At 40.7% G+C, this 26757-nt stretch overlaps 1 protein-coding gene across 5 annotated transcripts; it reads left to right on the top strand.

Moving 5' to 3' along the window:
* Positions 1 to 469: 469 nt before the first annotated feature.
* Positions 470 to 24342, top strand: NUDT12 (nudix hydrolase 12). Of its 5 annotated transcripts, XM_077817273.1 has the most exons (10): positions 470 to 520; positions 1108 to 1271; positions 3727 to 3940; positions 9025 to 9605; positions 11061 to 11228; positions 17278 to 17391; positions 19670 to 19714; positions 20263 to 20462; positions 21388 to 21480; positions 23987 to 24185. In XM_077817273.1, the coding sequence occupies exons 3-9, from the start codon at positions 3735 to 3737 to the stop codon at positions 21442 to 21444; spliced, it is 1371 nt and encodes a 456-aa protein (XP_077673399.1). In that variant the 5' UTR covers positions 470 to 520; positions 1108 to 1271; positions 3727 to 3734; the 3' UTR covers positions 21445 to 21480; positions 23987 to 24185. The 5 variants fall into 5 exon arrangements, with proteins under 5 accessions (XP_077673399.1, XP_077673396.1, XP_077673398.1 ...); XM_077817270.1 differs by lacking the exon at positions 21388 to 21480 and having other exon boundaries at positions 23987 to 24342; XM_077817272.1 differs by lacking the exons at positions 19670 to 19714; positions 21388 to 21480 and having other exon boundaries at positions 23987 to 24342.
* The last annotated feature ends 2415 nt before the right edge of the window (positions 24343 to 26757 follow it).

Genomic DNA, 26757 nt, shown 5'->3' with positions numbered 1-26757 from the left:
CCCTATTTACTAGGTGCCCAGCTCTCCCCATGCGTTGTATGGGGGGGAGCCAAGGCTCCCAACTGAAGCTTTGCCGCTAACAGGACTGTTCCTCTGACGTTTTTCTAAGCCTAACGCTCGGCGTTGCAACCCCGAAAGCCCTGTGCAGACCCAGGCCCCAGTGCCCAGTACCGGCTTGCGCGGGGCAAGGCACAGAGCTGAGCCCGGCTTGAGCCAGGCGCTACCCACGCTCGGCCGGCGTGTTCTCGCCAGCTGGCAGGGCGCAGGGCCGGGCCGGGCCGGGCGGCAGAAACCAGGCTCGGGGCAACCAAGCTTCCACACCCGGGTCCTGCACTCAGAGCTCCGACTGAACAGACCCGGGGCCTGCCGCCGTGGGCAACTAGGCGCGGGGGGCTCGGCAACGCCCCCCTCCGGCCGGCCGGGGCGCTGCCGCGCGCGCCGCCGGAAGTGTGGGGGCTTCGGTTCCGCCCGACCGGAAGCGGTTGTTTCTCTTCCGCCTGCGCCCGCCTCCTCCAAAACGGTAACGGCAGCGCGCCGGGGCTTGCCCAGCTCCGGCAGGTCCCCAGCGCCCCCAACCAGCCCCCTCTGCCCTCCCCCAGCCCCCGCCCCGCCTTCCTGTGAGCCGCCGCTTAGCAGGGCGGCCCTTCGCGCCGCTGCAGGCCGGGTGCGCCCCCTCCTCGGGCCCCTGTGGGCTCGCAGCCGGTCGGTTACACCTCAGCGGTTGTCAGACCAGAAACTGCCGAAGGGAAACCGGCGGCGGCGGGGGCGGCTGCTGCGGCGCGGGCACGTGGGTTTCCCCTGCCCTGTTGAAAAAGCCGTTGTTAGGCAGCTGCCGCCAGTGAGGTGCGGCTGTCACCTCTCCAGAGCAGCCCTCGCAGGCCCAGGAACAGACTGTGTCCCCGTGGTTCTCCACCTGCTCTAGCCCCTCCCTGGTGGGAGGAAGCACAAGTCCTCTCTTCCATCTGTAAGAGTAAGGGGGTGGGGGGGTTAGCACCTTCCATTCGCGATTCATTGGCCTGTACAAAGGGCTGGGAAGGTGTGAAAGCGGGAGAAATCTACAGTTTAATAGAAACTGATTTTATAGGATATGTCTATACTACCCGCCAGATCCGCGGCCAGCGATCGATCCAGCGGGGGTGGATTTATCGCATCTAGTCTCGACACGATAAATCGATCCCCGAGCGCTCTCCCCTCCACTCCAGCGCTGCAAGAGGCGGAGGCAGAGTTGGGGGAAGTGGCAGCAGTTGACTCAGCGCAGTGAAGACACCTTGGTGAGTAGGTCTAAGTATGTCAACTTCAGCTAAGTTATTCACCTAGCTGAAGTTGCATAACTTAGATTAGTCACCCCACCCACAGTGCAGACCAGACCATAGAAACGTGCCCAGAAATATTTTTCATAATCTACAGAGGTTGATCATGATACACAATTTTGATTCTGTGCTCTTTCCTGAAAAAGTACATGTATCAATATTTCCATCTTTAATGTTTTTGAAATAAATTTTTTAGACTTAGTAAAAAGTTTATCTCAAGTATATTTTTTCTGGGAGTATTCCTTTTTTTCTCTCTTCATATTGTGTGGCACACTAGCAAAATGAAATTAGTAAGAATCATACTATGTGAAGCGGACAGGACTAGATGACCTTTTGAGGTTCCTTCCAGTTCTAAGATTCTAAGCCTTGGTCCATGGCAGTTTATTTTATTCCATTATACTTCACAATTGGTATCCAGGAGAAAGCATCCTCTGTGGGCTGTCATTGAATTGAGCCTTTTAAAATGGCAATGAACGTATTTCTTAAAAAATATATGTATATACTAGAGACTACACGCAATTCTGAACTTTATTATTTTCATTTAACATGTAGAGAATCTAGATTCTTTATTGGTAAATCTGAGGCTGAAACTTTACTTTTTTTCTTGGGACTGTAAAACTGTATATATAATAAATGTAGTGCTTGTGAGAGTTGCTAGATTAGCTATTTAGTGCTCTGAAAGTCCAGCATGTTCAGAAGGAGGCGGTGGTTGCGCAAGCTTCCAAACTGACCTGTGAGTGTGCCTTTCTGACAACCTAAATAAAGGGGACCACCTCTGAGAGAAATGGTTCCATTTCCATGACCATCCATGCATATGTGGGTCCCCAGGCCCCCCCTTACCCCCCCACCCCCCGCCTGCTGCGTGGACCCTGGAATACCCCCTGCACTCCAACCTGCCCTGCTTCCCCTGCCAGCAGAGTTGTCCACAGCCCTGGCTGCATGGGACAGCCCCTTTGGCCACAACAGACGTTCACAGCCTGATTGGGGGCAGGGTGGGAGTCAAGTCCACAGCCAACTCTCCACCTCCCACCTCAGCTGCTGGGGCTGTGGTGCCAGCAGGGGTGTCACTCCTGGCCTGGGCCTTTCAGTGTTCCTGTCCTGGGCCTTTCAGTGCTGTGTCTTCTGTCTCAGCTTCCAAGACGGTCAATAAGCATTTGATGGTGTCTGTTATTTGAGCACCAGTGTTTACTTTCAATTTACTGTATCTTCAAGCCTCTCCTGAAGCTAGTTTTCTTTCCTGGAGGAAAATGTGTGAGGAAAGATATTTTGTCATGTGAGTTTTGATATAAAGAAACTTGCTTGGTGACGACAATTTCATTTGAAATTAATGGCCATGCTTGGTCAGACCAGTGGTCCATCTAGATCAGTATCCTGTCTTGTAACAGTGGCCGGTGCCAGATGCTTCAGAGGAAATGAGTAGAACAGGGCAATTTATCAAGTGATCCATCCCATGTCATCCAGTGCTAGCTTCTGGCACTTAGAGGCTTAGGGACACCCAGAGCATGAGGTTGCATCCCTGACCATCATGGATAATAGCCACTGATGGATCTATCCTCCTCCTTACCTAATTCTTTTTTGAACCAGTTATACTTTTGGCCTTCACAACCTCCCCTGGCAGTGAGCTCCACAGGTTGACTGGGTTGTATGAAGAAGTACTTTCTTATGTTTCTTTTAAATGTGCTACCTATTAATTTCATTGAGTGACCCTGAGTTCTTGTGTTATGTGAAAGGGTAAATAACACTTCCATATTCACTTTCTCCACACCATTCAGAATTTTATAGACCTCTGTCATATTCCGACTTAGTCATCTCTTCTAAAATGAACAGGTCCAGTCGCGTTAATCTCGGCTCAAACGGAAGCTGTTGCATTCCCTCTGATCATTTTTGTTGCTCTTCTGTGTATATTTTCCAATACTAATATATCTTTTTTGAAACGAGGTAACCAGAACTTATACAGTATTCAAGGTGTGAGCGTACCATGGATTTATATAGTGGCGTTATGATATTTACTCTATTATCTATCCCTTTCCTAATGGTTCTTAACATTCTATTAACTTTTTTGACTTGCTGCTGCATGTTGAGCAGATGTTTTCAGAGAATTATCCACAATGACTCCAAGATATCTTTCTTCAGCTGTAACAGCTAATTTGGGCCCCATTATTTTGTATGTTTAGTTTGGAATGTATTTTCCAGTATACATTACTTGACATTAATCAACACTGAATATAATTGATTTTCTTAAGGATTTCACACTACACATGACATTGTTACAATTGTATCATTTTCAAGGTGATCATTGTGGGTGAGTTTTGTTGTTCTACAAGTTATATATTTTTTCTTTATCCTTTCTTTTTTAAATAATATAAAATCCAAATTTCAGACATATTTCTGTTTTGTTTGTTTTTTTTTAACATAGCTGAGACAATGACAACCACCGGAAGGAACCCCATGCAGCAAATGATTTCTCAGCTGCACAGTTTTGCTGCTACTGGAGACAAGATCAGGTTGACAGCGCTGTGCACTCATTCTCCATCCCTTATCAATGAAGCTGCTGAGAATGGTTGGACAGCCTTGATGTATGCTGCCAGAAATGGACACTTTGAGATTGTGCAGATTCTTCTTGAAAAAGGGTAAGAAAGTTAAAGGATCCTTTACTTAGGATCTAATCAGGCCCTTCCTGCCCCTTTGATTAATGTCTCTGAATGACCACTATATACATATATACTTATGAACGTCTTTCCTCTCTGAAGTTACCTTCTGTGTTGGGGTCTCAGTCAATTCCTCATGCCAGACTGGTGGAATTCTCCTATCTCTTAAGGTTATTTTCATTCTTGAGAGTAGTGGTAACAGGGTAGAGCATGTGCCATGCCCTAAACTGGCCATTGCACACCTCCCCTTGCATGTATAAATTGAATATGTTAACTGGAATATTTAGATTTATTAAATTTATTTTTTTTCCTCAAAGCCTTAACTCTAATCCAGCACTGCCCTTTGTATTGTAGTGCAAACAGTTTTGTTTCAGTGCTTTTCTTGGCACAGTTGTTGACTAGTACCTCAGTACTTCTGCAGTATTTTCTTTTACTTGTATGTCTTAGTACTCCAGTGCTAGCACTGTTCTCACTGGCAACTGAGTTAGGACACTACTGTGCCACACGTTTTGTTAGAGGATCTTAATACTACTTGATGCTGAATTTCTTTGTTTTGTCACTTGGCACTTATGTCTCAGTTGGTTCAACTCTTACCTCTGTGCACCACTGCCTTACTTCTAAGTGTGGCTTCTAAGAAGAGAGGAAGAACACATAGTATCTTCATACCATGTCAGCACACCAAACCAATGTCAAAGACTGACCACCACGTATGTTGTGTTGTCTGCCTTGAAGTCAACCACAGTACTGTTAGATATGGCTAATAAAATTGTGAGCTTTGAAGGAACATAAAGATTGCCTCAAAACTCTTGTTTAGACATCCCAGGCAAATCCAACACAAAGCTGGACTGGAATGCTATGAAGTATAAAACCCTCAAAACTAAAGCCTGAGTAAGGGATAAATTTTTCTAATGTGATTGAGCTGTGCTTTGTGTCAGAGCAGAGGGAAGCAAAGTTGACTTTGTCACCTTTTTGCTCCCCCCATTCCTGGAGTCAGCCATACCTGGTCCAGTCTCTGGCTAAATAAGTCATCTGGTGGCTTCTATAATTTGCACAAAGCTATCCACAGCCCCAAGGGACCATTCTGGCAGCCACAAATTGGCCAAACTCACTGGTGGTCTGTCCACATCTTCTTTTAACTCATTACACCCTCTTTGCCCATCATGGACTGACAAATGAACCAGTACTGTGACCCTCTCCTACTACTGGATTACCTCAGGCGGTGGGATTATGTGTGCTTTATGATGGGAAACCTTACACCTGCCTTAGAGTTTGGAGGATACCTTCTTTGAGGTAAAAAATGACAGGCAAGATCACGAATACTGAGCGATCTGGATTGATTGATTGATAAGCTGGGGACAAACAATGTGTTTTAATGTAGCCAAATGCAAAATCACATCAAGTCACAAAGAATGCAAATCATATTTACAGGATATGGGACTGTATTCTGCAAAGCAGTGATTCCTTATGTTAGATAATGAAATGAATATGAGCTCCTAGTGTATTGCTATGGCTAGAGGTACTAATACGGGGTGGGCAAACTTTTTGGCCCAAGGGCCACATTTGGGTGGGGAAAATTGCATGCAGGGCCATGAAAGTAGGGCTGGGACAAGGGGTTGGGGTGCGGGAGGGGGTGCGGTGTGCAGGAAGGGGCGCAGGGCAGGGTGTTAGGGTGCAGGAGGGGTGCGGGATGCAGCAGGGGGTTGGAGTGCAGGGTGCAAGAGGGGTTTGGGGTGTGGGCTCCAACCCGGCGCTGCTTACCTGGAGCAGCTCTGGGGTGGCAGTGTGGCGAAGGCAGGTTCCCTGCCTGCCCTGGCCCTGCGCCACTCCCGGAAGCAGATGGCACTGTGGCTCCTGGGGGAGGGGGAGGGCAGAGGGCATGCGCTGCCCTCGCCTGCAGGCACCGCCCCAGCAGCTCCCATTGGCCAGGAATGGGGAACTGCAGCCAATGGGAGCTTCGGGGGGCAGTACCTGCAGGCGAGGGCAGCGTGTGGAGCCCTCTGCCCTCCTGTCCCCCACAGGGGCCGCGGTGCCAGCCTCTTCCGGGAGTGGGGCTGGGCTGGCAATTCTGTGGGCCGGATGCAAAGCTCTGAGGGGCCGGATTCGGCCCGCGGGCTGTAGTTTGCCCACCCCTGGACTAATATGATCCTTGGATATATAAATGAGGAGTAAGGAGTTGATATTACATCTGTATAAAACATTGGTGAGACCACTACTGGAATTCTGTATCCAGTTTTGTTTCCACAAAAAAAAGATACTGAAAAATTAAAGGGAGTTTTAAGGCTACAAGAATTATTTTAAACATTATACACAAACAAAAACACCTTACACTGAGCCTCAAGGAAGTTCAGTCTAATTATCTTATTAAAGAGAAGGGTAAGAGGCAACTTGATCGCAATCTACAGATGCCTACACAGGCAGAAGATGGGGCTCTTTAATCTAACAGACAAAGACAAAACAAGATCCCATGGTTGGAAGTTTGAAGCTAGAAAAAATAAAACTGGAAATATGGGGCAAATTTATAACAGTGAGACTAATTAACCACTGGAACAGATTACTAAAGGATGTAGCTTAGGGTTGTCAATAGGTGAACCGTGGGCCAAAATCTGGACTGCCAGAGGCTTTTGAATGGTCCCCAAAATCCTTTTATTTACTTATCATTTTTATTATTTTCTCTGGAGTTTGGACCTTGACTGTACCTTGACCAAGAAATTTGGACCTCAACAAAAAATAATTGACTACCCTGAATGTATATTCTCAATCATTTGAAGTCTGAATCGAGATTGGATGTCTTTCTAAAAGATGCTTAAATTCAGCCACAAGTTAATGAACTTAAGGCAGGACTCGTGGGGTGAAATACTCTGGCTTGTATGTTAGCCTGGATGATCTTAATGGCCCTTTCTGGTCTTAAAGTCTACTAAAAGTATTTTTTCTTCTACTTTTATTTTCATTTTTGTGGGACACATATTTTCATCTTGAATTGACATTTTTCTCTGGAGCTTTGCTTTCCAAGCAGTCAAAGGAGTTTATTGAAATATTCAGAGGGGCAGCATTTGTGCTAAACATGATAAGTAGGGGGCTTACCTCTCACTCTGCCCCATTACCCTCAAGGGTAAAAAACCTTAAGAGTTAGGGAAGTTTTGTCAGTCTCTTGGTAAGGAGCTAAAACTCAGAACTGAGATTCCTGAAAGGTGGAAGCTTCAAGAAAGTAGAATTACAAGATGAAATCATTTTCTTTTACATTTGTTTAAAAAAATATTTCCCAATCCAATCTTTACTATAAATTTTCCACTAATTGTTATAAGCAAGCATCAGTACCAACAGAAAATAGCTCATGGAGAAACACAAAGCAGTAGGAACATACAGGTGAATCTGACTCAATATCTACTATTTTTTTAAAAAAGAAAAGGAGTACTTGTGGCACCTTAGAGACTAACCAATTTATTTGAGCATAAGCTTATGCTCAAATAAATTGGTTAGTCTCTAAGGTGCCACAAGTACTCCTTTTCTTTTTGCGAATACAGACTAACACGGCTGTTACTCTGAAAACTATTTTTTTTGTAATTTATGGTGATGCTGTTGTCCATAATCCACCGGGCTTTGTATTTACAAAAACAAATGCATTCTTTTCCTGACTTCTTGAGTTCTCAATTTCAGAACCTTCTGTTTACCAAGACTGCTATTTTCAATATAAGAATTCACAGCATGCTGTTGCTCCGTGATTTTAAAATTGTTTTATAAGAAAATATTTTAAACTTCAAGCATTTTACAAAGTGAGGGTCAGATTTTCCCTATTCAAGATGATTCGTAGGGCATGTGCTTAGCTCCCAGTTGAGAAAACTGGTGTTGCATGTCAATGAACAAGTAATTCTAATCGGAAAAGGAAAATTCACAAGTCAAATTGTATGGGAAGATGGAATGGTTTCATATTATTTATGCTTGTAATCTTTTCCTCCTAGTCTGAAACAGATTATATGCTTTGCCCACTACAGCTGCATGAGCTCCCTCTTGCAGCACTGAACATTCGGAGCCAAAGCAAAAAAAGGGCAATGTGGTCCACCTGCCTTAGTTCTTTCCCTTCTGCAGAGGAATCTGTTCTCTCTAGGCATGGAGCAATTTCTGGGTTTTGATCCAAGACTTCCTTAATTTCTGGTGTTGTATTGCATTAAAGTTAATTCGGTATTTTTGAATTTTTTTAGTGTCCTACTGTCCTGTGACACGAGTAGGAGTAGAGAAGTTATTTTACCTCTGTATTGGGCATAGATGTGATCGCTGCTGGAAATCTGTGTCCAGTTCAAGAAGGTTGTTGATAAATTAGAGAGGGTTCAGAGAAGAGCCACAAGAGTGATTAAAGGATTAGAAAAACCTGTCTTCATAGACTCAGGCAGCTCAATCTGCTTAGATTCACAAAGAGAAAGTGACAAGGTGACTTGATTACTGACTGAGTGCCTACATGCGGAATAAATATTTGATAATGAGCTTTTCAGTCTACCAGAGAAAGTTATAACACGATCCAGTGGCTAGACAAACTCAAAACTCAAACATTGTACATTTTTAACAATGAGGGTAATTAGCTATTGGAACAATTTACCATGGATCATGGTGGATTCTCCATCCTGGCAATTTAAAAATAATATTTGGATGTTTTTCTAAAAGGTATGCTATAGGAATTATTTTGAAGAAGTTCTCTGTCTTAGTCTCTGGTTAGTCTCTAAGATGCCACAAGTACTCCTTTTCTTTTTGCGAATACAGACTAACACGGCTGTTACAGAAAGTCAGACTAAATGATCATAATGGTCCCTTCTGGCCCTGGAATCAAAGACTCCAAAAGTTGGATTTAGCAGGAGAGAATGAAGGTATTGGGACCATTTGGTCATTTTATGATCACATTTCTAAATGTTCAGTGCTGTGAAAGAGTACATACATGGCCCCAATTGCCACTACTTTTCTAAAGGCCTCCAAAGCTCTATGGCAGTGTGGATGTATCTCACCGTGAGAATATGCTCCAGCAAGACTCTTACAGAATCACAGTCACTATGGTAACCATCATTTTTCTTTTCTGTTTATAGGTGTGACAGGTCCATTGTCAATAAATCAAGCCAGACTGCACTAGACATTGCTAAATTTTGGGGGTATAAGCATATAGCTAATTTACTAGCAAATGTTAAGGGTGGACAGAAGCCTTTTTTCCTGCCAAATGATGCAATAGAGTATGAAAATTATTTTAGCAGGACACTTCTGGATAGAAGGAGTGATAAAAGAACAGATTCTAAATGGTTAAACACAAAACAAAACCATCCAGCCACCGTATACATCCTTTTCTCAAATTTAAACCCATTGGTCACTTTGGGTGGAGGGGAAGATGGTTCCCAGCAGCCTGAAGTCAGGCTTTGCAGGCTGTGCCACAAGGATGTAAAGGAATACATGAGCCAGACTGAAGAAGTCACCTTGATTTTTCTTGGAGTAGAACTTCAGTTGGCTACTCTGAGTGGAGGAGTTCTGAAGGAAGATGAAGAAGATGGACTGGTTGCTTGGTTTGCCCTAAGCATAAATGCTACCTTTGCTGAACAGTTTAAACAGAAGCATGAAGACTGTTATTTTCTTCATCCTCCCATGCCTGCACTGCTGCAGTTGCCTGAAAATGAAGCTGGTAAGGTGTCCAAAATGTAACTTTTAGCAATTGTCTAATCAGAAAAGAGTGGATGGGAAGTGGGAGCAGGGCCATGGAAGGGCTCCTGTATTGGCTCCTATTTTCCCTTCTCCTTCTGATTAGTTGCATGATCTTCAGCAAATCCTTACCCAATTTGTGTGCCTCCGTGATGCCCATAATAAGCTGTAATAATATGTATCTTCCACATAGAGTTTTGTTGTTTAATTGTTTGAAGTATGTCTTGAGATCCTCACATAAAAGGTACAATGTTTTTTATAGAACGATTGAATTAAAAAAAGAGAGCCAACTAGTACAGGCAAATTCCATTGTTTACAGGGGTTTTAATTAAAAGTCTATGACCTGATTTTTTCACTAGCTACAACTGGTTTTATAAAAATTTGCACACACAGTTGAAAGATACTAATGTCTGCAAAACTAGGCAATAATATTGTAACTGTATGCAATATCTGTGGGGAACATGTTGTGTTAAGTGTATGAGTGGTTTTTATAACACTGGCCCAGGGATTTTATTTACCTCTAAGTGGGGATGGTTCCCTACTGCTCCACCAGGAACTAAAAACAATAGGGGGTGATTAAGGTGAATCACTTAATGATAAATACCCCCCAGAGAAGTACTGCCCCCTGGGAAGGCTTTCATATACTGGTTTAGACTGGGTTTTCCAGAAACCAACAGACAAAGAAAGAGCTTTTAATATAAAAAGACTGAGTTTAAATTAACTCAGGACCATCTTTCTGAACCAGCAAACAGGCAGGACCTTCTATCCAAGATGGGCCCCAACCCTTTCAGAAGGATTAGAAAGTCTGGCCTGCTAGGGCCCCATAAGACTGATTGGTGACTCCCTAGTATGTTTAATGTTTTCTTTGTTTTCTCTGTAATGCTTTTACCTTAAGAATAAATGTGCTTGCTTAGAAAAATCTGTTATAATTTGTAGCTGCTAGCTATAAATACACTGTTTATAGCACTTGGAGAGACAGCAAAGCACAGGCAATGGCCTTTAGGCAGACTGGCTTGCTTGGGATATTGCAGTGTAAGGCAGGTTGCTGTGCAGTCTTAAAACTCCTGGTCAGGAAGGAGAGAGACACGGGACTCCCCCCGGAAGAGGTGCTTGCTAGGCGCTGAAACCTATAATGGGTCCCATCTAGAGACCATGGGAGAGGGAATACAGTTACCCTGAAATTGTTATGTCCTGCACTAGTGTAAATGACTGCACAGAGTTCAGGACAATGCAGCTCTTAGATTAACATAGTTAGGGAAAATAGATAAGGGAATTTGAACAATATGAGATTATCAAGAGGACATTTTATACGGTGGTTTTAGTTTGATTTTCCTGTTGAATTACGAGAATTTTCTTGTTGTGCTATATATTTTAAAAGATTAGAAGACTTGTAAATTGATTTTATGTGATTCTATCATTTTGGTGCATTCTTTTAAAGGAGTAGTAGCCCAGGCTAGATCTCTTCTAGCATGGCATAACCGATACCAATTCTGCCCAACATGTGGCAGTGCAACCAAGATTGAAGAAGGAGGCTACAAGACGACCTGCTTAAAAGAAGACTGTCCCAGTCTTCAAGGTGTTCACAATACATCGTACCCAAGAGTTGGTAAGAATATCATAAAAATAAACAATTGACTGAAGAAAACTGGCTTATATCATAGAATCCATCTAGTCCAATCCCTGCATTGAGGCAGGATTAAGTATTATCTAGACCAGTGGTTCCCAAACTTGTTCCACCGCTCATGCAGGGAAAGCCCCTGGCAGGCCGCGTTGGTTTGTTTACCTGCCGCGTCCGCAGGTTTGGCCGATCGCGGCTCCCAGTGGCTGCGGTTTGCTGCTCCAGGCCAATGGGAGCTGCTGGAAGCAGCGCGAGCCGAGGGACATACTGGCCGCTGCTTCCAGCAGCTCCCATTGGCCTGGAGCAACGATCGGCCAAACCTGCGGATGCGGCAGATAAACCGGTGCGGCCCGCGAGGGGCTTTCCCTGCACAAGTGGTGGAACAAGTTTGGGAACCACTGATCTAGACTATCCCTTATAGTTGTTTGTCTAACTTTGTTCTTTAAAACCTCCAATGATAGAGATTCCACAAGCTCCTTACGTAATTTGTTCGGTGCTTACCTGCCCTTACAGTTAGGAAATTTTTCGTAATGTCTCATTTAAATCTTCTGTGTTGCAATTTAAACCCATACTTCTTGTCCTGCCCTTAATGGATTAGAAGAACAATTTATCACCTTTCTCTTTATACCATTCTTTTACCTATTTGAGACTTCTTATGTGCCCTCCTCAGTCTTCTCTTCCCCGGATTAAACAAACCCAGCTTTTTCAATCTTGCCTTGTAGGTCGTGGTTTCTACACCTTTAATCATTTTTGGTATTATTCTCTGGACTTTTTCCAGTTTGTCCACATCTTTCCCAAAGCGTGCTCAGAACCAGACACGCTACTCCTGTTGAGGACTTATCTGTTGAGCAGAGGGGGAAAAATTACTTCTAATGTGTTTCTTACAGCACTCCTGCTATACATCACAGAATGATGTTTGCTTTATTTTCAACAGTATTACATTTTTGACTCTCATTTAGTTTGTGATCCGCTGTAGCCCCCAGATCGTTTTCTGCAGTACTCTTTAGCCAGTCATTTCCCGTTTGGTATTTGTGCAACTGAGTATTCTTTCCTAACAGCAATACTTTGCATTTGTCCTTATTGAATTTCATCTTATTTATTTCAGACCATTTCTTATTCCAGTCCTCGAGCCCCTCCCAGCTTGGTGTCATCCACAAACTTTATAAGTATACTCTCTGTGCCATTATCCAAATCATTTCTGAAAAAATTGACTAGAACCAGATCCAGGACAGATCCCTGCCGGACCCAACACAATATTTCCTTCCAGCTTGATTATGAACCACTGATAACTACTCTCTGAGTACAGTTTTCCAGTCAGTTGTGCGCCCACCTTATAGTAGGTTTGTGTAAGCTATATTTCTCTAGTTTGTTAATGAGAAGGTCAGATGAGACAGTTGTCAGCATGCTTCAGTGGGTCACAGCTGAGAATACCAGGTTCAGGACAAACTGCTGAGAAATAGGGTAGACTAACCCCAAACTGGTGGTTATTCTATTCTTATACCACGCCAGTAACAAAAGTAAACTTCTGTCTCACCACGTTTGTTAACAGGAAGTCAAAGATGCAGTCTCCTTAGGCATTCCAGCCATTGTCTTACCACCCAGACACTGGCCTCTATGATGAATGGTTACTGAAAATCAATTTAATCACATATAGAGTCCTCTAATCCCAAGAGGTCAGCCACATAGCCAGGTCAATATATAACTCAGATCTGTCACAATAATCATGTTGCTGCCAATGCTTTAGTAAATAAAATCTAAGGGTTTATTAATAAAAGAAAAAAAGAAGAGAGTTAAAAATGGTTAATAGATCATATACATACAAATAGTTGCAAAGTCCTTTTATTATGTTTGTAGCAGTGAATGGAATAGACTGCTAGTTTGTAAAGTCTCCCTGGTAACTTCCAAAAGATTGGAAAGTCCTCAGTCCATAGTTTAAAATGCTCTGTTTTGTTGTAAGTCCATACTCCAGAGAATCAGGGTAGGAAAGGAAAAATGGAGATACCTCAGGGGTATTTTACATTCTTTGCCATATGCCTGGAAAGTTACTGGCTCAGAATGGAATCCAGAGTCACATGAGCATATCACATATCCTTACCTGCTTTGATGACTCACATGGGTAGCCATTACCCATATACTTGCTGAGGTATCCTCAGGAAGGCTTATTGTGCGCAATGAGTTTCTTCTGTGGCCCACTGTTAGAGTGAAGTGTCCTTTATGGGCCATCAAGCTTGACTAGTCCACTCACAATGGGCTGGCGAGAGTGAATGTAAGCTACCTTGTTGTTGTTACACCAGGAGCAAACACATTTGAGATAGAGATACATAGCCAATATTCATAACTTCACATGGATTTAAACAGGATAATCTTATTTAGCAAATCATAACTTCTGCATTGACACCTTAAATGATATACTTTGTACAAGATTTGTTGCAAATGCGTAACAGTGGTATATATGGTCATATTCAATCATGCAGCATCAGAAAGGTATCAAAAGCCTTACTAAAGTCAAGATATATCACATCTATTGCTACCCCCCCCCCCCCATCCACGAGGCTTGTTACCCTGTCAAAGAAAAATGTTAGGTTGGTTTAACGTGATTTGTTCTTGACAAATCCGTGTTGCCTGTTACTTAGCTGATTATCTTCTAGGTGCTTACAAATTGATTATTTGATTTTTGTTTGCTCCGTTATCTTATTCACATTATATTATTATTCACCACTTACTTCACTGTATTCATGTATCTTAATCCCTTTTAATTCTCCAATCCTCTTCACTCAGTCCCTCCAACTCTTTTTTTTAACTATCTCGCCAGACCTCACTCTGTCAGTTTTATTCAAGATAAAGTAGTCCAAGCTTCTCTACCTTTGAGTTGTGCATGACAAAAAAAAAAGTTTTAATTCAACTTCAGCCTCTTGTGTTTCAATGCAGGGCACTAGAAATCCTATGTTACAACAATGTAAGCAAATTATTAACATAACATTATTAACATTCTCCTCTTCATTCACAAGCATCCAAGCCCTCATCATCCCAGGTCTTGATTATTGCATCCTCCTTCCCTCTGGCTTTGACAAATCCTATCTATCCCCACTTACGTCCAATCCAAATGATGGTGCAACAATCATTTTTCTGGGACATTGTTTTGACCACCGTCACGCATCTCTCTGTGTTCCTCCACTGGCTCCCCTTTCTCCACTGCATCAGTCATAATCTAGTTGTCTTTACTTTTAAGGGCCTTCATGACCTAACCCTGCCCAACCTGTCTTCTGTTAGATGATATAGGGACATTGATTCAAGCCTTCATTCTGCAAAAGATGCCAGTTTTGGTTGTCCCATTTTTTTAAATTTTCCAGCAAGCACCTTCATGCTTTCTCTCATGCTGTCTTTCATCATAAGAAAGGCTTGCCATAGATATCCACAAAGCCACCTCATCATCCTTCTTCAGATCTTTCTAAAAATTCATCTGCCATTTTGTTTACAAAAAAAGTTCTACAGTGCTTAGGCGACTGTTATTGCTGCCAACACTCTTTTTAATGCTTTTGTTTCATGCTATTATTTCCTTGTGCCATCTGTTTGTTTTATCCATCTGTTGTCTGTGGTCTGGTACTTAGATTGTAAACCCTTCAAGGCAGGGGCTGTCTTTGTATTATATACTTGTTCAGTGCCTCATACAAAAGGCCTCAGCCTCTAAGTGCTACTCTAATACAGAAAATATTACAGTGTGGCATCACAATGTGCTTACATCTTACAGTCTTAAATAATTTTTAAGACAGTAAAATGATTCTGCAATTAGTGTGTAAAGGCTTGCCCCAGAAGAACTGCAACAGTTCTAGAAAATCCATGATAAATGGTGACCCTGGCAAGAGATCTCATAGAACTAGAATCTTTTCTTTTGTTATCCATGTAACATCTGCACTTGGAAAGTTGTTTGAGAATTTGTTGTCTTAAGCTTGTGCCAAAATCCATAATCTAGCGTCTTTTTACTGTAAAGGTTAATTTATAGAATTGTTTTGCTTGGCATTCTGAATGTCGTACATATTGTACAAAAGGTAGTTATTTCATTTAATTGAAAAAAGATATTTAGATCTGTACTGTGAACTAGAATAGGGACAGCTGTGCAATAGAGAGGATACTTACTTCAAAGACTAAAAAAACTATTTTAAGTAGCAAGCTTTTGTAACAAACAGGTAAAATTCAGGGGGGAAATTGCTTGCTCCTGAACCCTTGTCATGTAAAAAGATATGTGCCCATAGGTAACAAATGAGAGAATTCTATCCTTTCTCTCCAGTTACAGAGTTCTGGACTCTCTGCCAGGGAAATATAAAACATTTGAAGTAACATGAATAAATTAAACAAGTAAACAGCTTTTCTACCTATGCCTTGTCATCATATTTTTCCTGTCTTTCCTTCTTAGTCTCTCTCTTTCCCCCTTGGCCCTTTACCATATGGATAATATATTTTCCACATTTATTTTCTTGAAATCTATGCTTTTTTTAAATCCATTTAAGTTAGTTAAAAGGCCCTCATTACCTTAGAATCTAAGCACCTCAGAGTTTTTAAATCCTCACAACACCCTTAAAGGAAGGAAGTACTGTTATCCCTGTTTTGCTGGTAGAGAACTAAGGCACATTGAAGCAAAGTGACTTGCCCAAAATCACACAAGAAGTCTGTGGTAGAGCAGGGACTTGAACTGTAGTCTCCTAAGTTCCTGTCTTAATCACTGGACCATCCTTCCTCTCCTTAGCCTTTCAAAAGCTTGAGTTACTGCATCTTTCCTCTCATTCCATTGTCTCCCCATCTTTTTTCTTGTATCTTCACCCTTTGACCTCTTTTCCTTTCCCCTCACTCTGTAGTATGTCCCTCCCAATCATAGTATGTTGTATGTCTGGCCCTTCTCTCTTGCTTTTTGTCTGTTGCTTCACCTTTTTGTTACTCCTACCTGCTCCACTCGTCTCTTGTCCTCTGTGGACTGTGCAACTTACTAAAATCATTAGTAATTTTTTCTTTACAGTCTACAACACAACACACTAAGAAAAGGAGTAAGATAAAATGAAAGATTGCTGAGCCAGCATTTGATGGTGATACCTTTTTCTAATAAAGCTGGCAGCCAACAAGACTTGAAATTCTGCCATGTGCTCCATGGCAGGTACTTTTTGAATAAGGCACCAATCTTTGAGAAGCATTTGCCTAATGAGGTTGATAAATCAGTCATTCTAACAGAGGGGAAAATACAAGAAGGAGGATCAGTGAGGCAGGGAAGATAAAGCAAGTAGGATGAATACCAAGGCAGAGAGAGAGAAAGGGAAGGCAAAAAGAAAACATAGATTTTAGGATGGTTAAATCAGGGAGAGGCAACCAAGAAGGGAAAGAGATGACTGAAGACTGGTATAGAAAAAGGGGAGAGGCTCAATGTAAATATGACTGATGGAAAGTGGAGAAAATAAAACAGAAAATTAAAAGAAGGAAAAAGACACAAAAAGGAAGAGGAGAGGGAAATGGATAAAATCCAAAGGAGAAAATGAGAACTAGAAACCAAGAGAAGGAAATAAAAGGGTAAAAATGAAAAAAACATGACAACATTTAGATCATTATAATAATAATATCTAGCTCTTTTATAGTACTTTTCATTTGGAAATACATCCCACAGATCTGTGACTGAGGAAGAGGTGATGGCTTATCATCCTTGCTGCTGAAATTGTTGCTTTCTGTTGGATGTGTAACTAGGTTAAAGCTGTGGGTATTTCAAGAAATTGCATGCAGTTGCAGGTAATTTATATCCTGGCTCTCAAGCCTGGGCTAGATAAGTACACCTATTAGGCATGTGTATTACAAAAATAGGTGAATAGAGATCTCGTTAAAAAACACATCTTGATAATACCTGCATTGAGGCATCTACGGAATTGGAATTTCAAGCTCTTAAATAAACTAAATCTGTATTTACACCATGAATATTGAACAAAGGATTATACATGCCTGCAATTTGTTACTATATTTTGAGCCCCAAAAAAGTTTAAATATATTTCTTTCATGTGCATTCCAGATCCTGCAGTGATAATGCAAGTCGTTCATCCAGATGGGAACCAGTGCCTTTTAGGCAGGCAGAAGAGGTTTCCTCCTGGCATGTTTACCTGCCTTGCTGGATTTGTAGAGCCTGGTGAGATTTTTTTTCATTACTTTAATGTCAATTCATTTTATATTTCTATCCCAGCTTACACTTGAAATTGCCTGGAGCTTTTCAAAAGGATTTTCCTGCAAATTGATTTTAAATAGCACTGTACTTTGAAAAGAATGTCAGAAGTTTGGTCTACATTAGGTCAACTAAATGTGTATATTATCTATTAGGTGTGTTTTATAATAAACATTCCACACACCTTACATATTGGCAGTTGGGTTTTTTTAAGGAACATGTGTCAACTTGAATATTTTTTAAGGTTAATTTCAAAAAATTCCATTTTATGATAGAGCATCCCATGCCCTAAGTTAAAAAAAAAAATCTTTACGCATCTATATAAGGATGTTTTTCTATTCCCCCTCATGGTATTTATGAGAATACTTTTGGCCAGGAAGAAACTGAAATTGAACTCAGCAGGACTACTCATGCTTAAAATTTAGCATGTGCTTAAGTTTTTGCAGGATCAAGGCGTAAATGACTGTGCAGAGGAACAGTGAAAGTTCAAAAAGCTTTGTAAAATGCACAAGGTAAAGTGAAGATACTTTTTTCTGCTAGCTGTTTTCAGCAATAATAGTCTCAGGTAGTAACATAATTATAGTGGGTACAAAATTTTCAGACAGAAATGAGATTTTCAGTTTGTTGGCATCCCTTTCAGCTGAAATCTCTTTTCCTTTATTGTCTAGAGAATTTAGTACAAATAAACTGTACTCATTCACTACTATGAGGTTTTGGCACAAATGAACAGCAAGGGAGAAGGAGGGCACTTGGCTGCGCATGTTAAGGACAGAGATTAAGGCTTAATATTGAATTACTTGTTTTTTTGTCACTATCTACAACTATGATTTAAACATAGTTTTTTGTATTGACTTTTCTTTGTTTTGGAAAAAAGGAGTAAAAATTATTTCATGAAACACTTACTCTAATGCATCTTATTCACTAAAGAGACCATAATGCATAGCTAGGTCCAAAAATTATCTGTGTGACTGACTTCTGCTATGTAGTTGAATGAACTGGTTCAGATAAAATAAGAATTGACTCAAATATTATTTTAGAGGTAGAAAAAGTTTGGATTTTTTTTTTTCACTTCCTCACTTGTTCCACCTTCCCTTGTGTTTTTCATTGTCGTATCTCTTTGCACTTTTTCATTTTGAGTGGACATAAAGTTCTGAAATACAAGGACACCTGTTATCAGAGTATTTCCAGGCTGAATAAGACTGTATTATTGGAAATCTCATGAGCCAGCATATTTTCATGCTATCTTCATACCAGTTTTGCTTATCAAAGAGATTTGGCTAGTTTGGATAAACAACCAATGAGCTTCCCAACTCTTCCAGGTTCACCCGTGAGCTATTTATTTACTTGAGAAACCTTATAACAATCAAGTGTTGGAGAACAAACATAAATTATGAAAGAACAGCCTGTTATCTGGCAGCTAAGCGCCTAGTTGGTTGAACTCAACCTTCTGCATTAATGGGCTAGTCTCTTACTAGTCAGAATAGAAAACATAAAAGATGCACAGTATATTAAGATCTGCCTGAGAGAAATTCCAATGACTGCAGATCCAGTTTAAACTTCAGAGAAGGGAATTTTGGAAATATCTGTAGATAAGGCACTATGTTGATGCATGGATTATCTACTTTAAGGAGCCTTTGACCACAGAATTTAAGGAACAGGTTAGGAGTTATCTCATGTAACAGTAATGCCTATGTTGTAATTTAATTCGGCCAGGGAAGATGTCACTTGCATATCTAAAGCAAAGATGGAAGAAAATAATTGGATATTATCCACAAAAGAAAAGTAGCAAGAGGCACTGTCAGGATATAATAGCGCTAGAATTCTGAGTTTCATATTACTGTACCAAGGGGTACTAGTCACCATTCAGTTTGGCAGAAGAATGGTGTATTTCTTTATGCTAGAGATCTTCCAAGATAAAGGTGACATTTATTCATGTTTTAGTCTTACCTGACAGCTCATCCTTTGATGAACAAAGCTTCTTCTTTTATGGGAAATATGTAGGGTACTAGAATCCTAAAGAATGTAGGCCAAGATTTTCAAAAATAAGGGCCAGAAGGTAGGAAAATTAAGGAAAAATGTAACTGACTTCAGCCATTTCCCATGTACAAATAATATATTATAAACTTATCCAGTGCACGTATGCCCACAGTATATAAATATGAATGTTCCTGAGGGTCGAGTTAAAGTTTTCCATTATAATTTGAGTTAGAGGAATTTAGTGTCTGTTTTGTGTTTCTTTATATTGTGAGGTGCAAAGGAGGCTCCTTGAAGAGAGGAAGAATGTGTCAGAGTGGGTAATGTAGGCATCTGTTTGAGTGTATTTGAATATCTACCATCTTTTTACTGTTGATTGTCATACTTCGAAAGGCTTTGTTAATTTTTAAACTGTAACATTCCACACTATTATAGTCATAGTACAAACCTTAAGTTAAAGTTAACAAAATTATTTACCTGTTATAATGAGAAAACGATTATTTGTTTCAAAGTTAATTTGAGGTAAAGTGTGTTAAATTTTCTGTACATTTCACATAGCAATTTCAAGGACTAATGGTAGCTTTACATAGGATATATACATTATGATGCTGGTATTCTGATATTTTTATAGTATTTATTTTATTTTATTTTTATTCATTTTGAAAATGTTGCTTTGGTGCCTGCCTTTCTTTTATTACACTGCTGATTCTCATACTTCAGATCTGTGTGCTACCCTGGGAACTGGATGCCTGTAGATAATTGTTCAAGGCAATTTTAAATCTTTTGAGTCAGTTCAAAGCACAGAATGTAATCCTTGCTTGGAGAATTTTCATCAGATGCTTGTTCTTTGCCCTGTTTGATTAGGGGAAACAATAGAAGATGCTGTTCGAAGAGAAGTAGAGGAGGAGAGTGGAGTCAAAATTGGCCATGTTCAGTATGTCTCTTGTCAACCATGGCCAATGCCCTCCTCCCTAATGATTGGTTGCTTAGCTGTTGCAGTGTCTACAGAAATTAGAGTTGACAAGAATGAAATAGAGGATGCCCGTTGGTTTACTAGAGAACAGGTAAAGTTCAATTTAATTTCTTTCTCTCATTGATTGTTCTGTGACTGTATCGGTTCTGGTATACAATAGGGATGCGCTCTTTTTCAGCAAGTTGAATAGATGTTTATACGCACCACATCATACAGTGATTACATTGTAATTGTAAATTACACATAGCCAGAGAAAGATAGTTACTCATAAAAGACTGCGTGATGAATGCTCTGCCCACTGCAAGCCCATTTGAAGACATTCTTGCCATTCTTAACTATTCAGTCCTTCTCTTGGGGCAGTATTTATTGTTAGTTATTCTAGTACCTTTCTATTTACTTCCTTGAGTTTTGTTTGGATCTAGATTAGAGAACGGTTAAGTAGCATTCATTTTTGAGCTTTTTCTAAAAAAAAATTTTTTTTTTTAGAAATACTTGTACTATTTTTTAAGAGATTAAAAAAGAGGATTTGTTATTTTTTGACATATATTTTTCATACAGTTGTAGGCCCCAGTCATCCAGTTCACTGTGCATGGGCATGCCCTGTGTACTGTGCAGCACACTCCAGGTCAGAGTCTAAATGGGTAAAACTAGAAAACTAATAAAAAACACAATGGATGGAATTTTAAGCATAAGTATAAGACAAATTACACAAGGCTTTTTTGTTGTTGTTGCTCAATTCCTTCCCCCACCTTTTCTGTCGGTTAACATTTACATTGTTATATGTACTTTATATACTTTAAACTGCAGTAGGGTCCTTAATGTCTTATATAAGTGAAGCAAATGTGTCTCTATACATTTTGTATAAGTAACAAACAAAAACTACATTCAGCAACAGTGAAGATGGCATCAGGCCATATCCTTCCACCTAAAACCTTAAAAGCATGGAAATAAATTATGGGGAAAGATATGTGCATTCTTTTCCACGTTCATATTGCTTTCACTTCCATCTCCTACAGATCCCTGCACTGTTCTTATTACAGAATTCTTCACTATCTGAAGGAAAGAGGAGTTAGTGTGTAGCATCAGTGCAGCATTTATATGCTATGCAGGTGTGCATTTTATTAGCATATTAAAACAGGACTTTTTGTGGGGGGGCTGTATCCTGTATGGTCATGATAGAAATTAAAATAAAGTTTATTGAAAAACACATGTATGCATCCAGTTCAGTCTGAGTAATACAGGAGTACCCCAGTTATCTGAATCACCTACTCATCTGCATTTCAGTTTGAATAATCAGAAGTTTATTATATTGCGATTCTCCTGTCTTTAGACTGTAAATTTCCTTGCTGGTTTCAGTCTTCTGTATGACGTAAGTTGTGCTGGAGTGAAGCATGCAGCTCCACTCCCCATGTACTGAAATCCTATGTGAACCTCCATTTTTACAAGGCAACATGCTGTAGTTTAGTGAATAGGCAAATTAGGGTTATCAGAGTTCAGTAAATTAGAATTGTACGATACATAGGGCCTAAACCTAGCCTACCTGTGCATTACTTTTTTTTGTTTCTCTGTCTAAATTTGTAATGGAAATGGAGAATAATTTATTTTCAGATTTTTCAAAAGGGAGTGTCTAAAATTAGGTTCCTAAACCTGTATGTAGGCACTGAATAAGAGTAGCCTGATTTTCAGAAGTGCTGAGCTCCCACAAATTTTATGAAAGTCAAGGGGAGGTGCAGGTGCTCAGCACCTTTGAAAATCTTTTATTTAGGTCACTTTTATTTAGAAGCCTAACTTCAGGTATCTGTTTGCCAATTATTTTCATAAAGCAGAAAGTAGGATGAACTGGATACTTTAAATACAGTAGAGGTTTCTCAAAAGATGATTGAAAGATTATGGGGCAAATGTAAACTTTCAGTGAAGTTTCACAGCCTTACACCAGTTCTGAATTTGGCTTTACATGTTGTAAGAGATTTGTGTATTATAAATAAAGTTAAAATTTTGGTCACAATTATTTTTAGTAAAAGTAAACAGTGACCTTTTACTAAAAATAATGGGGGGGGGGGAGGGCTGACAGCTCCGGGGCCCCCGCCACCCTAGGGCACGGGGCTGAAGCAGAAAATGTCACAGAAGTTTCTGAAAGTCACAGAATCCATGACTTCCATGACAATAGCTTATCCTTAATTATAAAGAGTCTACCAGAAACTAGTTTTAAAATAGTGTAAATATGTTCATAGCATGTAAATCACAATTTTATAAGGTGATGGTCCTATGTGAATGTCTTACTGTAATTGCAAGGTAATAATGCACATTGGGAGGAGTAATTTTACCTAATGTACACATTTCTGGGTTTTAAATTAAATGTGACCACGTTGTAAAAGACCAAGGCATTGTTGCAGAGAATTCAGTGTAAATATCTTCTCAGTCCTCATCGGAGGTCAATGCCCCACACTCCAAATGGTAGAAGAAAAAATGAAATGGAAAATAATAATAAAAATATTATAATGCCACTATAGGTATATATCAAAGATGCACCCTCAACTGGACTGTGTTCAAGTTCTGCCATTCCACCAGAAAAAAGATGCAACAGAATAGAAAGTGATCCTAAGACAAGCAATGGAAGTGGTTAGAAGAACAAAAAGACTTCCATGTGAGGAAAGATTGAAAAGGATTGTTCAGTTTAAGGAAAATACAAATAAGAGAGGTCACGATAGAGGTATAAATTAATGAATGATATAGAGAAAGTAAATTAGGAGCGCCTCTTTACTGTTTTTCATAATACAAAACCAAGGGAGCCATTCATAAAAATAGACAGCAATTTTAAAATTGATAAAAGGAAATGCTTTTAATAAACACACCATATAATCTCTGCAGTTCATTGCCCCGAGGGACCGTTAGGCCAAGATCTTAATAGGGTCACCCATCTTTCAAAGCAGTAGCAAATGTTGGGACTTTGAAAGTCAGTTTCCCATTAAAGAAGAAATCACTGGCGTAGAGTCTGGGTATATTCTTAGAGCAACTTGTTTATTTTAAACGATATGTGCAGGTTTTAAACACAGATGTCATAAACAGCATGTGGGGTAATCCCTTTTTGTAGGGATTTCAGGCACCAGACACCAAGACCTGCTTTTCAGGAGCAACTCTGCCTCAAGAATTTAATTAGTGAATTCCATTACTGCTTACCACAGCTCCCCAAAAATATGTATCAGAAAAATAAACAACACAACATTTTCTTCCGAAACTGGAAGCTTGTTCACACACAAAGAAAAAGAACTTGTAAGATAGTGTAACACCAGGAATCTTGTGATTCCTGCCCTAGCAATCAGCTACACAAAAAGATTAGACATTTATATGGTTAGTGAGAGTGTACACAGTTACTTTAGAATAATAAGCTTGCAGGCTTTAGGACATAATTCACTTGCTACCTGATGGGTTAAAAAGCCTTTCCTCTTGTTTCTTGCACCTTCCTCTGATGCATCTGGTAATGGCCTCAGTCAGAGAAATGATACTGGACTTGGAGAAGACCACTAGATCACTCCTGTATGGAAATTCCTACGTTCATGATAGATTCCATGTGTTTATAAGATTAATTTACCAAAACAAAATCTGTATGTATTGCAGGTCGTGGATGTTCTCATTAAAGGAAACCAGCGTTCTTTCTTTGTGCCACCGCGTCAAGCTATTGCATACCAGTTGATAAAACACTGGATTGGAATGAATGCTCACCTTTAAATTCAAGGAACTGAGTTCTTTGTGTTAAATTACTGTTTCCAGTGACTGCTAACGTAAATAAATTAAAAATAATTGGGCATTTAGTAAAGTGTGTGACTACAGTAATTTCTGAGTTTCTTAGTCCTTTGACTCCTAAGATATACTTGTACTCAGTGATCCTTTTCAGAAATTTGTTGGAATGGGACAGTGACCCACTGATTACCCCAAACAAAAAAGTCAACATTAAAGTATCATTTTGAAGTTTTTTTTATAATCAGGTTATTATTCTGCCCTTCGCTATCCCTCCTTTTATTTTCCAGCACTTGTCTGAGCTCTTCTGGATCTACTATTTTTGTTTGAGACATTAGGTTAAAATCAGCCCTGGTGTAAGTTGTGACAACTCCGCTGATTATGCCTGCTGTGACTGAGATTCTTTTCCTCTTTGTTTACCTGCAGTTTAGTTGTTTGTTTTTCCTTTTTCTCTCCTGTTTCCTCTTTCTTGTTCTATACCTTCCTCACTTTCCCTTTTCCACGCTCCCCCTCACTTTGGCTGTTCGTCACTCCCCCCTAGCCCAAGGAACACTTAGCATTAAATTTTAGCAACAATGTTAGCATTTAATTCTAGAAGCTCTATTAGCAACAGGTATCACATGCTGGTAGTACATTCATTAGAAGCTAGATGTGTAATGCTTTTTATATCTTACATGATTAGTGTTGCTTATGCTAGAGTTTGAGCCAGCAATCTTATGTGGATCCTGTCAACCCACTAATGTATTGTCCAAAAATTATTTTAAAGACCTTTTGCAATATTGTGTTTGCAACAAATGGGGGTGCTCCATAAGCCTAAATATTAGATACTGTTATAAACAGTCACAGACTTGTTGACTGGTAGACAGCAAACAAGATTGCAGTTGATTGGCTTCTTTGGTCAGTGCAAATTTGTGTAGAGACTTCAGAAGATAAGTAGATTAAACTAAACAAAAAAGACACAAGAATTAGTGACATTTCATCTAAATACAAAATAGTGTTTTCTAAAATTGGAGGCATTAAGGAATGCTGCATATATAAGTAATGTATCATCAAAAATGTTAGGTAACTTAAATATACCAAATCTAAATGTAATGAAGAGAAGACACATTTTTGAAAAATAAAATATTAATTTATTGATGTATGTTTAAAGTTAGCAATTTACAGTACTGTTTCAGATTTTGTGCCTTAATTGTAAATTAGTGACGAGAATTCAAATTACTTTCTTTCAAAACGGAAGGCTATAAAGTATACACTTGTTTGCAGCAACACCTTGTAAGAGCAACATTTCCCCTGGGAACACTTTCCTTACTGCGATTTTTCCACTCGGTAACAACAACATAGCTGCTGCATAAGAGCAACATTTGTGACATCACATCCAGGGGTGAGGGAAGCATGTATGAGGGGAGATTGGGGGGGTGAGGGGAGCATGTATGAGCATTGCTCCCCTCCCCCGCACTGCCTCTTTCCACTCCCAACCCTGGCCTTTCACTGCAGCTCCAGAGTACACATCCCCATCCACTCGACTTGTCTGATCAAGTGTGCACAGGAAAAGCAGATGGGGTTGCACTCAAGGACTGGAGTCAGCAGCGGGCCAGTACTCATAGGGTGCATCTTTCCTCTCTTCCCAATTCTGGCCCTTCAGCGTAGCTCCAGGGCACATAGCTCCACCCACTTGCATGCCTGACAGAGCCTGCATGGAGAGCATGTGTAGAGGGCAGTTTGGGGGAAGGGTCTGGAAGAGGGATTTTTGGGGAGGGGGGGAAGCTGGGAAGGGGATTTTTGGGGAGGGGGGGAAGCAGTAGAGGCACAGCTGGAAGGTTTCCTCCCTCAGTGTCTGGCTTGCAGGTGGTGTGGGGACGAGTGTTGCTATTTTGTGGTGGGGATTATCGGGGACTCCCCTTGTACACTGAGTTGTCCCCACCATCTCTGTTGCCAACAGTGGGGTGTTGATGTGCTGTTTTGCACTGAGAGGTTGGGGGACCCCCCACACTACAGAACACTGACCTGCCCCCTTCCAGTCTCCGCTGTTCATGCTAGGAGCCCACCACCCTCCTTTGCAGGCTGTGCACAGTGCCCTCCCCAGCCATCCATCCCTCACAAAGGTGGAGCCAGTGGGAGCATCCTCAACTTGTCCCCAGCAGCCAGGCTCGCTCAGCCATGTTCCTGACTGAAGGGTCCCTGCCAAACCCAGGGTTCTTCAAATGATGTCCCTATGGGTGTTCCACTGCAGGTGCAGCAGCACCCTTTACACCTGGGATTGGAGATCTTCGGTAGCAGTGGCCATTGGACTGTGCCTGTGCTCCTCCCCTTCTCGCACTGTGAGCGGCATCTCTATATAGTGCTGTGCGGTCCAACCTTCTCAACCGCCTTTGGTCTGGGACGGAATCCAGAGCAGAGCCCTTCTATCCTCTGAGTCATTAGATAGCACCCTTATTTGTTAGGTTAGTAGTTAATCATTTCCTTTAACCATCCTCTTCCGGCAAAAAAAAATTTTTTTTAGATTGCATTTTCCTGCCCTTCCCTATCATGAAGCTCTTTCCCTCATACTTATGCTCAGATCACCTGGGTTTAAGAGGTGACTTTCATGCACCTGAGTGTCTCTGGATTAAGTTTAGAAGTGTGTGCAACAAGAGTGATGTAGTGGTGGGAGT

Source organism: Eretmochelys imbricata, chromosome 5 (genome assembly GCF_965152235.1).
Source record: "Eretmochelys imbricata isolate rEreImb1 chromosome 5, rEreImb1.hap1, whole genome shotgun sequence".
Taxonomy (NCBI): domain Eukaryota; kingdom Metazoa; phylum Chordata; order Testudines; family Cheloniidae; genus Eretmochelys; species Eretmochelys imbricata.
This window is presented reverse-complemented; position numbering and strand designations above follow the sequence as displayed.

Excerpts from the sequence above, each read along its gene's own strand:
- NUDT12 (XM_077817270.1), top strand. The coding sequence starts at position 3,735 with ATGACAACCACCGGAAGGAACCCCATGCAGCAAATGATTTCTCAGCTG. Across the intron at positions 3,941-9,024 it reads CAGATTCTTCTTGAAAAAGG|GTGTGACAGGTCCATTGTCA; the intron begins GTAAGAAAGTTA and ends TTCTGTTTATAG. Across the intron at positions 17,392-19,669 it reads TGCTGGATTTGTAGAGCCTG|TGAGGTGCAAAGGAGGCTCC; the intron begins GTGAGATTTTTT and ends TTCTTTATATTG.